The sequence below is a fragment of the Rhipicephalus microplus genome, chromosome X (assembly GCF_043290135.1).
Source record: "Rhipicephalus microplus isolate Deutch F79 chromosome X, USDA_Rmic, whole genome shotgun sequence".
Lineage (NCBI taxonomy): Eukaryota > Metazoa > Arthropoda > Arachnida > Ixodida > Ixodidae > Rhipicephalus > Rhipicephalus microplus.
The window spans coordinates 274,120,672-274,135,696 of NC_134710.1; the positions used below are offsets into that span (position 1 = coordinate 274,120,672).

General features: G+C 42.1%; 1 protein-coding gene across 1 annotated transcript in view; it reads right to left on the reverse strand.

Moving 5' to 3' along the window:
* LOC119162208 (nose resistant to fluoxetine protein 6) overlaps positions 1 to 15,025 on the reverse strand; it is a 128,622-nt gene that overhangs the window by 39,839 nt on the left and 73,758 nt on the right. The window contains exons 3-8 of the mRNA XM_037414674.2: positions 14,073 to 14,181; positions 10,531 to 10,621; positions 7,987 to 8,090; positions 5,614 to 5,787; positions 2,287 to 2,383; positions 320 to 412 (exon numbers count right to left, since the gene is read on the reverse strand). Of these exons, the coding sequence (XP_037270571.2) occupies positions 320 to 412; positions 2,287 to 2,383; positions 5,614 to 5,787; positions 7,987 to 8,090; positions 10,531 to 10,621; positions 14,073 to 14,181 (668 nt within the window). The remainder of the gene's footprint in view (positions 1 to 319; positions 413 to 2,286; positions 2,384 to 5,613; positions 5,788 to 7,986; positions 8,091 to 10,530; positions 10,622 to 14,072; positions 14,182 to 15,025) is intronic.

Below are 15,025 nucleotides of genomic sequence, written 5' to 3' on the forward strand. Positions count from 1 at the left end.
AAAAGTATCGAAAACAGTTTGCTAATGACTAGAACCATTTAGGTCATATGATAACGAGCAACAGTATTTATTTAATCAATCAGTTCATTATTATTTACACCCATGCATACACCACTAGGAGTAACAACTGTTTGTTGCTCTAGTCATTTTGTAAAATTTTCCAGCAGTGACACCAACAAAGGCGTCAAGTGCAATAAGCAGTAGATGTTTCAATGATTATAAGGACAAATATGGGTTACGGAAATACCAATGAAGCGGATATTCTTTACACAGCGTAAAGTGCGCAGTAACATACGTAATTGGCAGTTCTTGTTCTCACCTCCAGTATTTGTTGAACAGGAACCTGATTACGTTGAGGCGACCGTTAGACTCCATGAGCTCTTTCCAGTTGGTGTAAACGACCAGCAATCCGCTGAAATAAATGAGAGACTCTTGTAAATCTGACAGAAGAAAGCGACTAAATTTTGTATTTAATATTCGCACAATGTCCTTGTGTTGGCATTAGTGTAGCTCTAAATCTTGCGCTTAATGCAGCCCAACTACCATGAAACCTGAGAGTATGTGTAGTACGGGCAATCCAGTGATTCCATTGGCAATTGCGAACCTGTCACCACCTCGGTGATAACGCACAGGCTGAGGTGGTGGTGATGTCTTTTGCGTGGCGTGAGTGATAAAAATAAAACGCAGGTGGTCACCTACTTAACTCTCCTCTTCCGCCTTATCCACAATAGATGAAGCAAAAGCATTGATAATTTTTTTATTCAAACAGGCTTCAATTTCAGCTTAAACAGCGAAATAGTCCGACAACAGAGCTGATATACATGGGCGATTTCGCATTTCCTTCCAAAAATAAATGCTTCTTAAGTGCACTTTGCCTGAGGAGACAAGACCTATGGACATTGCTGTCCAATATGAAAAGCGCAAATAGTTCGAATGCATCAGGAGACCCCATCTTGTAAAAGTGAAGCCCCTCTACAAAGCAGGCTTCTCCGCAGAAATTTCTACCTTGCGGAGAAGACATCTTCGGGGAGTTTTTTCTTGTAAATTGGTGACCCAGCAGTGCTTTCGCGCTTCATCTGCAGTACGGTACGCAAAAATATCACCCGCTAACACGAAAACGTGTTCTTATACACATAAAGATAGCTACAAGATGGACTGATAGGTTTATAGAATATAGTGAATATAGTTCAGGTTGTCTTATTGTACATCACAGAATGTTTTCGTTTCAGAGCAGCGCAGCAGCGCTGTCTTGCAAAATGTTTTTTCGAATAATTTATTTTCAAACTGGAATAATAAGCCTAATTAAGGGTGTAATATAAACAGGGCCTAATTTAATAGGTTTTTAACAGTTTTTTTTCTTAACCAGATCTTAATCAATCGATTATTTACGTGCATGTTTGAGAATGTTCGAAAAATGAGGGTAAACCTTTGAATTGAGCTAAATTGAGGAGCACCAATCATATGGGGACGGACGATCGACGCTGTACGCGCATTTCTCCCAAATACACCTGTCCGTTCATTTCTCTGGCGTGAAAAATGCTATCATTGTAAATAGTCACGATGCTGCTTGCTTCCCTTTCCATTTTGTAAGCTTTTTTTTTTCTCCGGTGTTAACCAACTTTGCAGCCTTGGTATCTGGTCTTCTCCGGTTTCTCACACTGGTTCTAAGTCATAGTGCAGAAGCCCCACCAGACTGCCACGGGGCAATTCCATCGTGTAAGCGCGCTCCGACAGCTGTGCCATCTCCCTTTTTGTTTATGTTGGTTTTGTTTATTTTGTCAGCAAGTGGACGCCAGCGAGACATAATTCAAGGTAAGCAGCTTTGAAGTAATAAAATAATTCAAACTACATTGATAATTGAAGCCAAATACTTTTGATACACGAAAGGAACATTTATTCAGTATCTCTGTCAAAAATTATCTAATGGAGGTTATTTCTAAGGGCGGTAACCTGGCGTTGTGTTGCAAATAAAACACTTAATTGAAATTAGCAGTCATGACCTGTCATTTCCTATCAGTGTTCTTCGTATTACTTTTATATAAAGATATATTAGGTCTTTGTAGAGGCACCATTCGCTCTTTTCTTTCAAAGTGCAACAAAAGAAGGACAATGGTCGAATAAGAAACTTTCGCATTATGACATCACTTAATACTGACCGTGAGACTAGGCAAGAGCACACTACCAATTCTCTATTTAGAATACCTGAGTTGAACGCAGTCAATACCTTGCTTTTTACGCTCGACTAGCGTCTAGGTAAATGAAACGGGCGTGCCCTTTAATTCTCACCTGATGAAAAAGAACGAGTCTACGGCCAGCGTGAAATTTATGATGCCGGAGAAGAAGAAATTGTCCGAGTACATCTCGTGGCCATTGAACAATCCGCCTGTGGAAGACATGCGTAGCGGTGTAAAGGGACACATTGGCGTTCACTTTGTATGCACAGAAATGAAACACAATCAATTTACTACTTCCAGTCAAGCAATTAAATACAAGCATAGAGCACCAACTGTCTCTCTCTTACACTGTGCGTTTTCTCTAGCAAAAGTGTTTCAGTGCCAGCTAAAACGTAAGTATGATCATAAACCACTCAAGAGATCTCGTCCTTTTTTGTGACAAAAAAAAAGATCTTGCAACAGCTTCTCACGAACTTTTTACATTTTTTCATTGATTGTTATCGAAACTGCATTAGCATAGAAAGTTATATACAACAGTAAGTGCCTTGCGGACCCTTACGCTGATAATGTAAAATTTGTCACACAGTTCTGGATACCTTGAAGCCAGTCCCTGGGAGCCTCCCCTCCTTTTATCTCATGTATTGCAGCGTACTTCAGCTGAGACAACCCAAGTAGAACCGTTTTCTGTCACAATTCACAGTTTTTGCGATTCCGGGCATGCGCACTACATGCTGCTATGCGTGCTGGTGTATTGCATTACCTCCCTTCTTTTCTCTGTTCTTTTCTTCCCCTTTCCCCTTCTCCGTGTAAGGTAGCAAACCGGGTTCTACGTTGTTAACCTCCCTGCTTGTCCTTTGCTTTTCTTTTCCGCTTCAACAAACAGGAACACGCAATATGATCATTGAGTATTATGATTAGTAACCCGTGAATGATTTGATCATAATGACGCCATGGTACCATCACCTTATACTCGATATCGTCTATTTGTTTAATTAATTAGAGAACACCAGTTTAACATTCCCAGCTGAATGCGCCAAACATTTTAAAGTTCTGTAACCAGGGTTGCCAGATTGGCTACTTTGAAAAGGCTGTGGTGACAAAAAAAACTGAGGTTGGCTACTTGGCTACTTTCTGGCTATTGTTCTGGCGCTGGCAACAACAGCTAATATACGCTAAAACAGAGCGCAACTACCAAAAATAGCATTAAGTGTTTATTTACACTGCCGGCGGCAGCTCCTTCGGCGTACTCGCATTTCATTACTCAGCATACCGGAAGCGATTGCGTGCGCCCAAAACGCGTCCCGGCCGCCATGGTTTTCACGCTATTATAGTAACTCATATAGGTTAATAATGTACATTATGGAACTTATATAGGCTATTAATATACATTATTATTAGAACTCATACTGTAACGTAGCTGGCGTTGAACTCATTCAGGCTTAGTTTCTACTTGCTCTCCGCCTCCCACGCCAGTGCTTTGAGCTCTATAGGTGGCGCCACCCTGCGGGTGAGCATTGGCGAAAACTGGATGCCCGCGACTCATACAAGCTTTGCGCAAAAGGCACACATCTCGCTGTCTTTGCACTCCCTTTTCATTCTGGTTTATTATTTTCACTGCCGATGCTGCTGAAATTGTAAGCCATGACGTTTGTTACACTTGAGAAGCACGGAATGCTGGGTGATTCGGTAATTCATCTTAACTGAGTGCGTGTTCACCGCACGTGTTCTCGTAACCGCATGTATAAGTCTGTTTTCTCCAATAAAGTTTCAGTTGTTAGTTTGCGCTGTGTTCAGGTGTCTTCCTTTTGTACTTCAATTTTTTTCGTGCACTCAGTTAGGACACCTGTTGTGTCGACTGTTCCATTCTATTTCTTTCGAAATGATTGGCCCGTTTTCCTCACTGTGTGCGCGCGCGATTCACCACGTGCATTTCTTACGTGGATGCGTCTAAGCTGTTGTTTGCACGATCTGTTTCCACATATGCAATAAAAGAAAACATTGCATGGGAAAAGCACAACTGATCTAGCTTGCTTTTCCAGTAGATGCGGACTGCACATCACGTCATCTGTTTTGGGGCCAAACACAATGAACAATTTGAAAACTTTATCAAAAAACGTATTTGGTTGCCCCGAGCCCACATTGAGGAGCAAGTACGGCACCTTCGTCAAGTTGAGGATGTGGAGGCCGTCGTGCCAGAAATAGAAATCTGGATCAAAATAAAAACCTACCGGGATGCATCAGGTGCTAATCCTATGCAAGACATTGCACACAGCGCAATGATTTTTTTCTCTAAATTCAATGCAGAAGTGTATCAAGTGTTTTACGTTGTGCTTCTTACAAAAAATGACCTAAAGAATCTAATGTGAGTCGAACTTGTCACGATCATCGGTATGAAATATGGACCAAGTATGAAAGGTGTTGCAAGTTGTAGATTATCGTGGCTAAGAAACTGCACTACAATTACTGAAAAATACCAAGTATTTCGCTTACTTTACAATACTAGTGCCACGGTGCATGCTTGCAAAAGTGAACTCTATTATGCACTCTTGACTGTCGGTTCAGTATAAACCACCAATATTCTATAGTCTGAACGCCTCCACCAGGAAGTCACCTTATCTTTTTTTCACTATATTTTGATGTGATAAGCATTGCTGTGATGTGTAATTTTGTATTTTGAGCTTGAGAATGTCGCGATAATTCAGCTACACTGACATCATGTTTGGCTGATTATCTGACTTTAAAATACTATCACGGTTGCCAGTTGACTACTTTTCTGGCTGTTTTGTGGCTATATTTCTCTTCGAGAATCTGGCAACCCGGCATGTAACTGACTTAAAATCTTTTATGTGCTGATTTCAGCGGCAATATTTCATCAACTTCTTCCGGATCATAGGCGGGTATGCGTGCGTTTAAAAAAGTCTAGGCGCTTTCACGGTTGAACAAGCAGGTTTCGCACCACACACAACGTGACTACAAAGCACAACTATGCTTGGAGAAATGTTTTTAGGCAATTTGCATTTACATGTCGCTACAATCACACAAGCTTTCGCTTCCAAGTGAACTACTACAGCCGCTGAGACCACAAGTGAGCTGGATTCGCTAGAGTGAGCAGCAGTTCGAAAGAACAGATGTGGACCTAGCCTTGCTGCTCACTTGTCTAAAACAAGTAGTCATTCTGATGAGCACAGTGTTACACCGTGCTTTAGTACAAACTCACAGGATAACAAAATCTTTACATCGAGCAGCAAATAATATAATATGCTGTCGACTGCATCTCGAGCCCTTCGACTTTGAAACAAGGATGCCAGCTTTCTCAGCTAGTAGAAGATACTTCACGCCGCAATAATTCCCGCAAAAATGTCCCAAAAGCTTGCGTTTTTACACCATGGCGGTTGCCCACCAATGGCCCAATGAAGAAAATGAATGTGCACTCGCTTACGGAAGGGCTGCACGTGCTCGATGAAGAAGTAGCTGTGGCCGAAGATGATCCACGTCATGGAGAGAAAGCGGATGCCATGAAGCACCCGAAGACTGTCCGGCTTGTCCTCTGGTGCGAAAAGCTGGCGCGCGTTGGTGTACGCCGAGAAGCACAACAGTGCCTCTAGGGGTCTTCCTGCAGCGGCAGCACATAAAGCTTTGAATGAGCCCAAACACTGTTGTAATGGCCAGCATTACTAAACATCGCAGCAGAATTTCTGCTAGGGATTCTCAAAGAAAAGAGAAGAAAACTCGGTACCATGTTCATTCCTTTCAACAATTTCTTGTTTGACCCAGAAATATTCGTTTCTCGAAATTTGAAACAAAACAGCACAAGCTCAAAGAGGTGTATTTAGTCCTCTTGATCTGTTATACGGTGTTCCGTCAAGTGTTATGGTTGCAGTCACCTCACGCAGGTTATATCATTTTACTATAGTCAATTATTAGTCACTAAGACAAAATTAGTTAGCTAGTAGACACTTGTGTACTTGCGCTATTGGAATGGGAAAAAGTGCATCGATTTCAAGTACATCGCATTCAAAAGTTTTCGTGGTGCTAGTTTGTCGTAGGTATTTTTTTTTTGGCATTTAAAGTTTTACCACAAAACAAGAAGAAGAATGTAGGAGTAAAGGCGCACCCAAGCTTTTCTCGTGCGACACAACAGCACTGATGAAAGGACTTCGAGTTCAATTTAAAGACTAACGTATTAGCCGCGAAGTCTTGGTAAGGTAATGGTAATGGGGCTCCTCTTTATTAGGGTTATAGCTTATTAGCTGCTTGGCTCGGTATTCTGAGTGTTTGCGCTTCGAAATGGGGCGTTGGTAAGGAGTACGGCTGAAGAAAAAAACTAAGCAAAATAATTTCTGCCCTTATCATTGCTTACTTGATTAGTCACTCTGATTGGTGTTTGCGCATGCTCTCAGCTTCGTGTTTGAGAACTGGAGGGACCTTGCCTAACCTGACGCCTGCGCTAGGCTTCTTGGTCAGCGAGTGCCATATTTCGCATATAGATTGGAGCATGCACTCGGCAACCTCCCTGAACGGAAGTCATCCATGGTATGCGAAGCATGTAGTCATCACATCACTTGTGCAGTTAGCTAAGTTGCTTTGTAGACGCGTGTTGCACCAAGGGTGCTGTTTGATTTTTTGTATGGTATCAGGGACAACTTATATACATATTATCATGGTTGTCTATTGCCTGATTTTTATGTATTCGCATTTTACAATAAAAAAACTTATCAATACCCGGCGCAGACCACGCTTCAGCGTTTGGGAAGCTTCGTGATTGTTTGAATTTATTCTGATAATATTGTGCGCTTGGCGCGAATAGTCAAGTTAATTCTACAGCTTACAAAATTACCAGCAATGATGCTCGAATGTTCAATGGTGCATGTATAAGTGTCACCGCAGCTCGCCGGAAATAGTTCTATGCGGAATAATTAAGCATGGGTGAACGGAACGCCCGATTGTAATATACGCCGCACAGTAGCGTCACCTCGGTGGAGTCTTGATGGAAGGAATGATCGCCAAAATGCGAACAGCCCCACACCAGGCTGGACAGATACCAGGCGCCGACCTCAGGCAACTGCAGACGAGTATTTTGACCAACCCCTACCTCCTGCAACCCCTGTTGACCGCGCTGCGCATGTGGCATGGCTGCCCGTGTGAAAACATAAGTGTGGTGTGAGCCCATGCGCTTAGGGTCTACAAACCGTACGAGGAAGAACGACCAAGAGCAAGCATAAAAATATCAGAAGGACCCCATGAAGCGGGGTGCCTCGCTGAGTGATAGAAAGCCATCTTCCACCTCAGTGAGGCCCTCGAAGACCAGGAGTGTGTCTTCCAGCCGGCCAGGGCCATCCTTGGGAAACTCGGAGGATGTTTTACAAGCGTTAGACATCTTGCAGCCTAGTCCCGAGTACCATAATTAGATAAATGAAATTTATTCATCTCAACAACTTAAGTCAAACTTTAGAATTTTCTCGAAATGTCTGAAATCTGGAAAACCAGCTGTGGATAAAGAGTCCAGCCAGGGCTTGGTATAAAACATCAAAAACATAGGACATAATGTTTTAAAAAAGTAAGGATCTCAAGGTCAAAGGTAATATCAATTCCCATACTTGTAATAACGTTTCTGTATTTTACCTTTTTCTTGGTGGTTTACGGTGGCTCGTCTCGAACCGTTACGGTATGTAGCGTTCTTTGTTGTTAATAATGTGCAACTGCAGATCTTACAAACGAACAACAATAATAAAGAACTTCAAATGCAACCTGAAACAGTCTCATTCTTTTCCACGAATTTCTATACTGAGTGACACAATAACGAAGTCTTCACCATGTTTCTCGGAGGCTGGTGCCTTGGGATGACGTCGCTCCTTGATTGTGATGTCCGTAACGGTGCCTATGATCGTCAGCGACAGGAAAGCTGCAAGTAACGTGCTGCGGAAGAAGAAGCAAACTTACTAACTATATTCAGTTCGTTCACTAAAAAGCATATGCTACACAGCTTAGTTAGAATTTAAAACATGCTTTTTTGTTGGCCTTCCAAACCGCAGAGTATGGCTTCACCAGTGCAATCCGTAATATCATGATGTGTTTCTTTACACCTAGCTTATGTTACATATTGTGTTTCTTAGTGAACCAGCAAAATATTCTCAACTCCAGCAGTACTGAAGTGTTAAAGTGACAAACGAGTGTAGGGGTATTAATATGCATGTTTATAAGTAGCTCCTGCTACACCACTTTCATTGGGAAGCACAATTCTTGAGCTATTCGAGGAGGCCATCGTTAGCTTGAAATCTGCCCTAGCTACGTGGTTCTCTTAACATGGAATTTTCCGGATAGGTGGTCTGTACATGCGCGCCCGCTTAGAGGAGGCACGCGCCATGATTTTTTGGAGGCTAAAACATGAAAACACGTGCGGACCAAGCGATATCTGGTGCCACAAACATGCAAATGTTTTCTCGAAAGAGATGCGCGAACGCAGGTCTCAGAGATTGCCTACCGGCATGCGGCACACAATTTCGGAGACCAAGTGCCACCAGTTTTTACTTCAATGATCTCCACTTGGTGTGCTGTACGGATTAGAAAAAGGCCCATTAGGTGAGGACACGATCGAAATCTCAGATCACTTACGGTTATGATATGTTGCAATATCGAGTGAAATAAGCTAATCGTTTCTGGGGTTGAGTAGAGGCACTAACAGATTCTTTTAGCACGTCAAGAATTTCATCCCCTGGCAGTGACGATACCCGGAAAAAAGTATAAACACTGACAAATGCGCCCCGCCACGCTGGTCTAGTGGCTAAGGTACTCGGCTGCTGACCCGCAGGTCACGGGATCGAATCCCGGCTGCGGCGGCTGCATTTCCGATGGAGGCGGAAATGTTGTAGGCACGTGTACTCAGATTTGGGTGCATGTTAAAGAACCCCAGGTGGTCAAAATTTCCGGAGCCCTCCACTACGGCGTCTCTCATAATCAAATAGTGGTTTTGGGACGTTAAACCCCACAAATCAATCAATCACTGACAAATGCAAATGGGAAAATTCGACGACTGCACTTGTTGCCATCGCTTCCGTGCAAGCTTTACCTCACAATACAAAGCGTAAGCTTGCAGAACAATTTTTTTAGTTTATTCCGGTTCTGCCTGGCTTTTGCTGAGAGCACCATCACACTTTGTGAAAATTATGTATAACTACACCGCGCAAGATATACATGCATGCGTTGATGCCCATTGTTCTCTTTCCTTCTGTAAAATATATGCAGTTTATAAATACTGCAATATAAGATATCCATATTGCAGTTTACTGGCTGCCCAAAGCCCCCACTGTTACCGACGAGTGCCGATGGCTAAATCTTCCCTGGGGCTTGGTAATTGCAGTGCTCAAACATAAAATTAATGAAGTCAAAAATAAAAACTAGAAGGTAGCCATGGCTCCTTTGTATGGCACCCCACGAATCTTGTGGATAGTGAGCTTGGCTTTTGTGGTGATTTCGCTAGCCTTTCTACGACTGCGTCTTTATTAAGAAGATAAAGCTTATTCTAAGTATAACCCCCTTCTTGCCCTTTTTATTCGCTTAAGACTTTTTTCGCTTTTATTCGCTTAAGTACTTAAGATCTTATGTTGTATGGGGACATTCCATCTCACAAACATGTCAAGACGAAGGCAAATGTCGCATTTCTTGAGAAGGAAGTTGCCTAAAGCACCTACAAGCGTCAATATATCGGCGCTTTTGAGGCACTGCTCTGATCAAACGAAGAATTATCTTCGCAGCAGAGAATGCTTTTTTTTTCTGAGTTTAAAGCTCGTCAATTCCAGTCGCTTATTATACTCCGTTGGCGTTGCCTATGTTGGCACTCACTGAGTTCAACGAGAAAGATTGAAGCAATTCCCCTACTGCCAAGTTACAGTTGTACTTATGTAGACAAGAGGCAGCTGGCACTAAATGCCTTGTTCCAAAATGTGTTGCATTCAATGTCAGTCATGCGTTGTAGCAATAAAATATATCGCCTTTGTATTTACTAGAACTGATAGTTTGATAAACAGCATTCAAAATTTTCAGTTTGCAGGAGAAACGCACTCAGAAGGTTCAGTCTGTATAAAGTAAATTCTACCTATGTATGATTTTTCCATCTTTGCAAAAAAAGTGTACCCACTCCCTGTGTTAAACATGAAGGACCTGTAGCAAGTTCAAATAATATTTGTCTCCAAGACCATCCATTTTTAATGTTCTTACAACACAAGGCTGCCTCTGCGCGCTTACAACGGGCTATGTTTATTTGATCCGCATTCAGGCATGTGTATGAGTTCATATGATATCAATATTATATTATCGAAATGGATGCAATGTTTTGATTGATCGACTATTGACTACTCACATGACAGTGATTTGAATGACAGACAGCGACTTATTTTTCTCCCTCTGCAAGCATTCGGTCACCTCGGCTTTCATGTCCATGTGTTTCACGGCTGTAAATGAAAAGAACACAATAATTATTGATGCAGATAAAAACAAAGAACACAAGGACACACCTGCTTTCTACAAATATGCACATATTGGGACATGAAATTCAGCAGTACTTGGCAAAACGAGCGGAAATTCAGACACCGAAGAAAGTCACCCATTGCCAGTTGAAAATAAAAGCAGCATTATCAAAATAGAGAGAACCAACATTATTCGTGCATTATAAAAATGAAGCCTTATGATAACGAAAATGTTTAGCACCAAAAAATCAGTGTCAGCTAACTACGCCACTTCCTCTCACTGATAGTCTTTCCGATAATTATAGCTGGATTTTTACTTTAAAACTTATTGAATCTGAACTGTGAATATTGTGCTTGTGCTATTAACTTGAACGATAGTTGTCGATGCGAGGCTACAAAAACCTTTGGCAATGTTGCGTCAGTGCCGTACATATGTGCCCCGCTCCTCTGTGGGAACAAAAGTGTGGTTTTTCCGCTATTAGGAACTCACATAATAGTCTTGAATGAACTTAATATGCACCAAACTTAAAAATAAGGGCACCGAATTTCATTGTTTCTGTTGGCCTTTCTGTTGGCCTTAGAACTGTGCAGCAAATATCTGACTGTATCGTTGCAAAGATAAAAGATTCACATAAAATTCATCAATACTTTATGGAGGTTAGTTTATTCACTATAGAGCAAGGAAGAACCGGTTGCCCCTGTGTACTGGAGGCATGCAATTTACTCAACGAAAGAACAATGTTGACTTCTTGGGTGATGTTCACATAACAGAGAAGTTTATGATTATTCTGATTAAAGGCCCTTTATTCGGTGTCCAACCAGATGTTCCTGTACATGAGCTATTTTCTTTGAACCGGAAAATTACTGAAAATGAAAAAATTGAAATTGAGACAGCTGCCTACATGGAGGTGCCGATTGTCAGAGCAAGCTTGCTCCGACGAATTTTGGACTTGCACAGTAATCGCCATGTAAAATCACATGATGCATTCTTTAGCAGAAATAGCCTGATGCTTTTCCAAGCAGAAAAAGAGGGCGGGTTCACAACGTTTCCAAAGCGAATCAAAATGTAACAGCGTTGGCAGCAGTAAACAAGAATTTCGATCCCGAGAAAAAAAGTTAAGTACTAGTTATGAGCACGTTTGTCGAGTTTCGTAAGCGACCAGATCTCAGCACGCTTGCCAGGGACATATCAATCAACCAGAAAACACATTAGGGATTGTTTTGCTCAGTCAAGACCCATAAGCCTAAATCTCCGTTCAGGGCCATAATTAGTAAAGAGGGATAGTGGAAGAGGAAGGTCAGCCATTTCTTGTTAAAGAAGCTTAAGATGCTCCTCGGTATAATTCTGCCAAAGTCGCAGTTATTCTAGAGTTATGGTGGTTTTGGTTTTTCTGTGCACGTGAGGGATTTCTTTTAGTATGTTTCTCAGGAGCAGTTAATGGTGTCTGTCCAGAAATGCATAAAAGATGACAATATCATTCGCTTCCATAACTTTGTGGGCTTGTCCGTTCATCATTTTTTAAGTGCGAATGCATTTCTTAGTCGGGCTATGTCAGGTATCCGGCGTTGTCGGTGGCGTCCGCGCCCCGGCAGGTTTTATCTCTTCGCTCTTCCTCCATCTCCCATAGCAACAGCTATGGGTGCACGCACTTCTTCTCACCCCTAGCGACCGCAGCTTGTGAAGCGAGAAAGTGTAGGAGAGGATAGGTGCAGGGCTTCCCCGCTTTTTTTTCTCGCCATTCCCTCTCTATCCTCCCTGCGACACACTCTCCCGTGCGCTCGCGCCTAACTCTCGACCGTTCACTGGCTGAGCGCCTCTCAAGAACACCGGGAATTGTGTGCTTGAGACGCCGCTGTGAAACGCCAATGCCGAGCCGAGATCGCTGGCGCCCCACTCCTCCATTCTTTCACTCCTCACTCTTCATTATTCGCTGGCGGGGCGCCTCTCAAGGTGATGGCAGAAGTTCGTGAAGGCCAATGTCTAATGGCAACCGTACCCTCTCTCTGGGCGCAAGAAATGCATTCGAATTCCATCACGATTCGCTTCGGGAGGTAGGGGCATTTTTTAACTTTATGAGTTTTTTTAGCTCAACTTTTCTTGTGTTTGACCAACAGCCGCTTCTGCAGCATGATATAATTCGCATAAGGTCTTGCGTAAAGTCTCTCCTGTGTAACAGCTTTCTTGCTAAAGTTGACTTCTTTCAATCTCCCTCATCTTTTTCTCACGTGTAGGGTAGCAAAGCGGTTATCCTGGACTGGTTGACCTGCCTACCTTTCCTTCTCTACCATTCTCTTCTTTCTTGACAAAACTCTGGAACCATTCTTTAAAATGTACTTCGTTGTAAGAATATTCAGGTGTGTTGATAATTTTAGTGCTTTAAAAAAACCGCCAGCCCTCACCTACCCTTCTACAGTAGGTGAAGAATTTATGTTATTAGCCAATAAAAACTCGGGATTCAAATCACATGACCTTTTGGTTCTGCCGTTCTTATTCTGTAAGATAACGTTCTATGATGGACACGTATACAGCGGCTACTACGCAAGGGCTAAGAAGGGATCGCTGCCCTACAATTTTATTGACACATTATAAGTTTAACTACTTTGGATGACCGAAAGGTCCTTTGGCCTGAGGTTATACCACATATTCATAAACTGCCCCATGATTTTAAGAAGGTTGCAAGTAGGCACGGCGTCCCAGTCTGCTTTTAAGTATCAGTAAGCTGGGAACGTCGCATCCACGTATTTGCAAAAGTAGTAAACATGGATGCCAGAAAAACCATTCGTCACATCTTTCACCAGAGTGGTGTATTATATTTTTATGTTATGTGGAATGTTCTATGTCGGCGAAAGCGGACGTGGTGAAAATGTCATTTGGGACAACTTGCAGAACACTAGCAAAAGAATAGTTGATAAGCACGCACATTAAGCTGCGCATGTCCGTAAGTGCACTATTTGGCACGGTTTGAAGAGATGAGAAAACTCTAGGTAGCAGCAACGAAACGACTGCCCGCACAATTTAGAAGCCTACGGTGTATGAAATTTGGTAATAAGTGCATTAGCACCCTCTGTTTTTATGTTCTTGATGTTGAATTTTTTCTTCTGGATGCGGCCATCTGTCTCAGATTGAAGGGTAAAGCTAAAGAAAAAAAAAAGACGTTTCGTTGCAATCCATGGTTGGGTGGCTGTTTTGCGTATTTTGCGTTGTGGGCACCTTGCGATGTTAAATCTTCTTATCTCATTCCTCTTGATGTCCCATAATTCGCTTTGGCATTTATGACACGTATTATTTTACATTCAGTTGTCAGTACAGCGCATGCGTGTGCGTGTGCATCGTTTGTCTTGCGGGAGTTTCTTCGCACCGAGACGTTCTTGCTACGCATAAACATTCGAAGCTTTCGGTATTAAACTGCTTCAGTAGTTATGCGGACATACTCACTGTATTTTACCATTCGTTCAATATCATCCTTCGAGCATGTTGAAGGGACGCAGAGGCCGACCCGGAACATCACGAGGTTTCCCGGAATTCGTAGCGCATTTTTCAGCATCTGAGAAAACAGAAAAAATCACTATAGGGTCTTTTTATACGCTGTCGAAAATGGATGCTCATGTGCACCGCCGTCGTAATTTAAAGAGGCAACAACAACAACAACAACAACAACAACAACAACAACAACAGCAGCAGCAACAATAACAACAACGATAATAATAATAATAATAATAATAATAATAATAATAATAATAATAATAATAATAATAATAATAATAATAATATGTGGTTCTACGCCTCAAAAGGAATGTTTCGTTTTTAAAAAAAAATTCACTTCAGTAATTGATTGATTGATTGAATATTTATAAGCCATGGTTGCTTGCCGAGGGCACTCCAGACAACCTTTTACTATAGAAATTAATGGTTCTTTCTTGTTTTTTGTTTTGTTTTGCCTGAACGCAGTGTGGCCTCTATGGCATAGGGAAGGTAACCGATTTATGTCTCACATTGCAACACTTTAGTGCATCACATGCCGTGCTAAGTAGCCAAGCACTGAAGAGATTCATCGCATATTAATACCACAAGGCTCGAATTTCCTAGTGCACTTTACATTGCATTATTATAATTTACAGAATGGCTGGCAATTTCAACACTGGGTTGTTGTGATCGGGCGAACAAAAAAGGGACGGAAAAAACTGCGCTTTTCCCTCTTTCTCTTCAAAGAAAAACAAGAACTTCGAATAGAGAGAACATGACATGCAAATAAACACGAAGCTCAGCAAAATAAAACCTCCATGGCGACTCCAAAAACGTGCGTGTTTTCGTAGCCGAGTGGATAAAAGTAACTGAATTGTTTGCAGGTCGTACAACTTCTATTCACAAAAGATGGAATTCCATGCCTT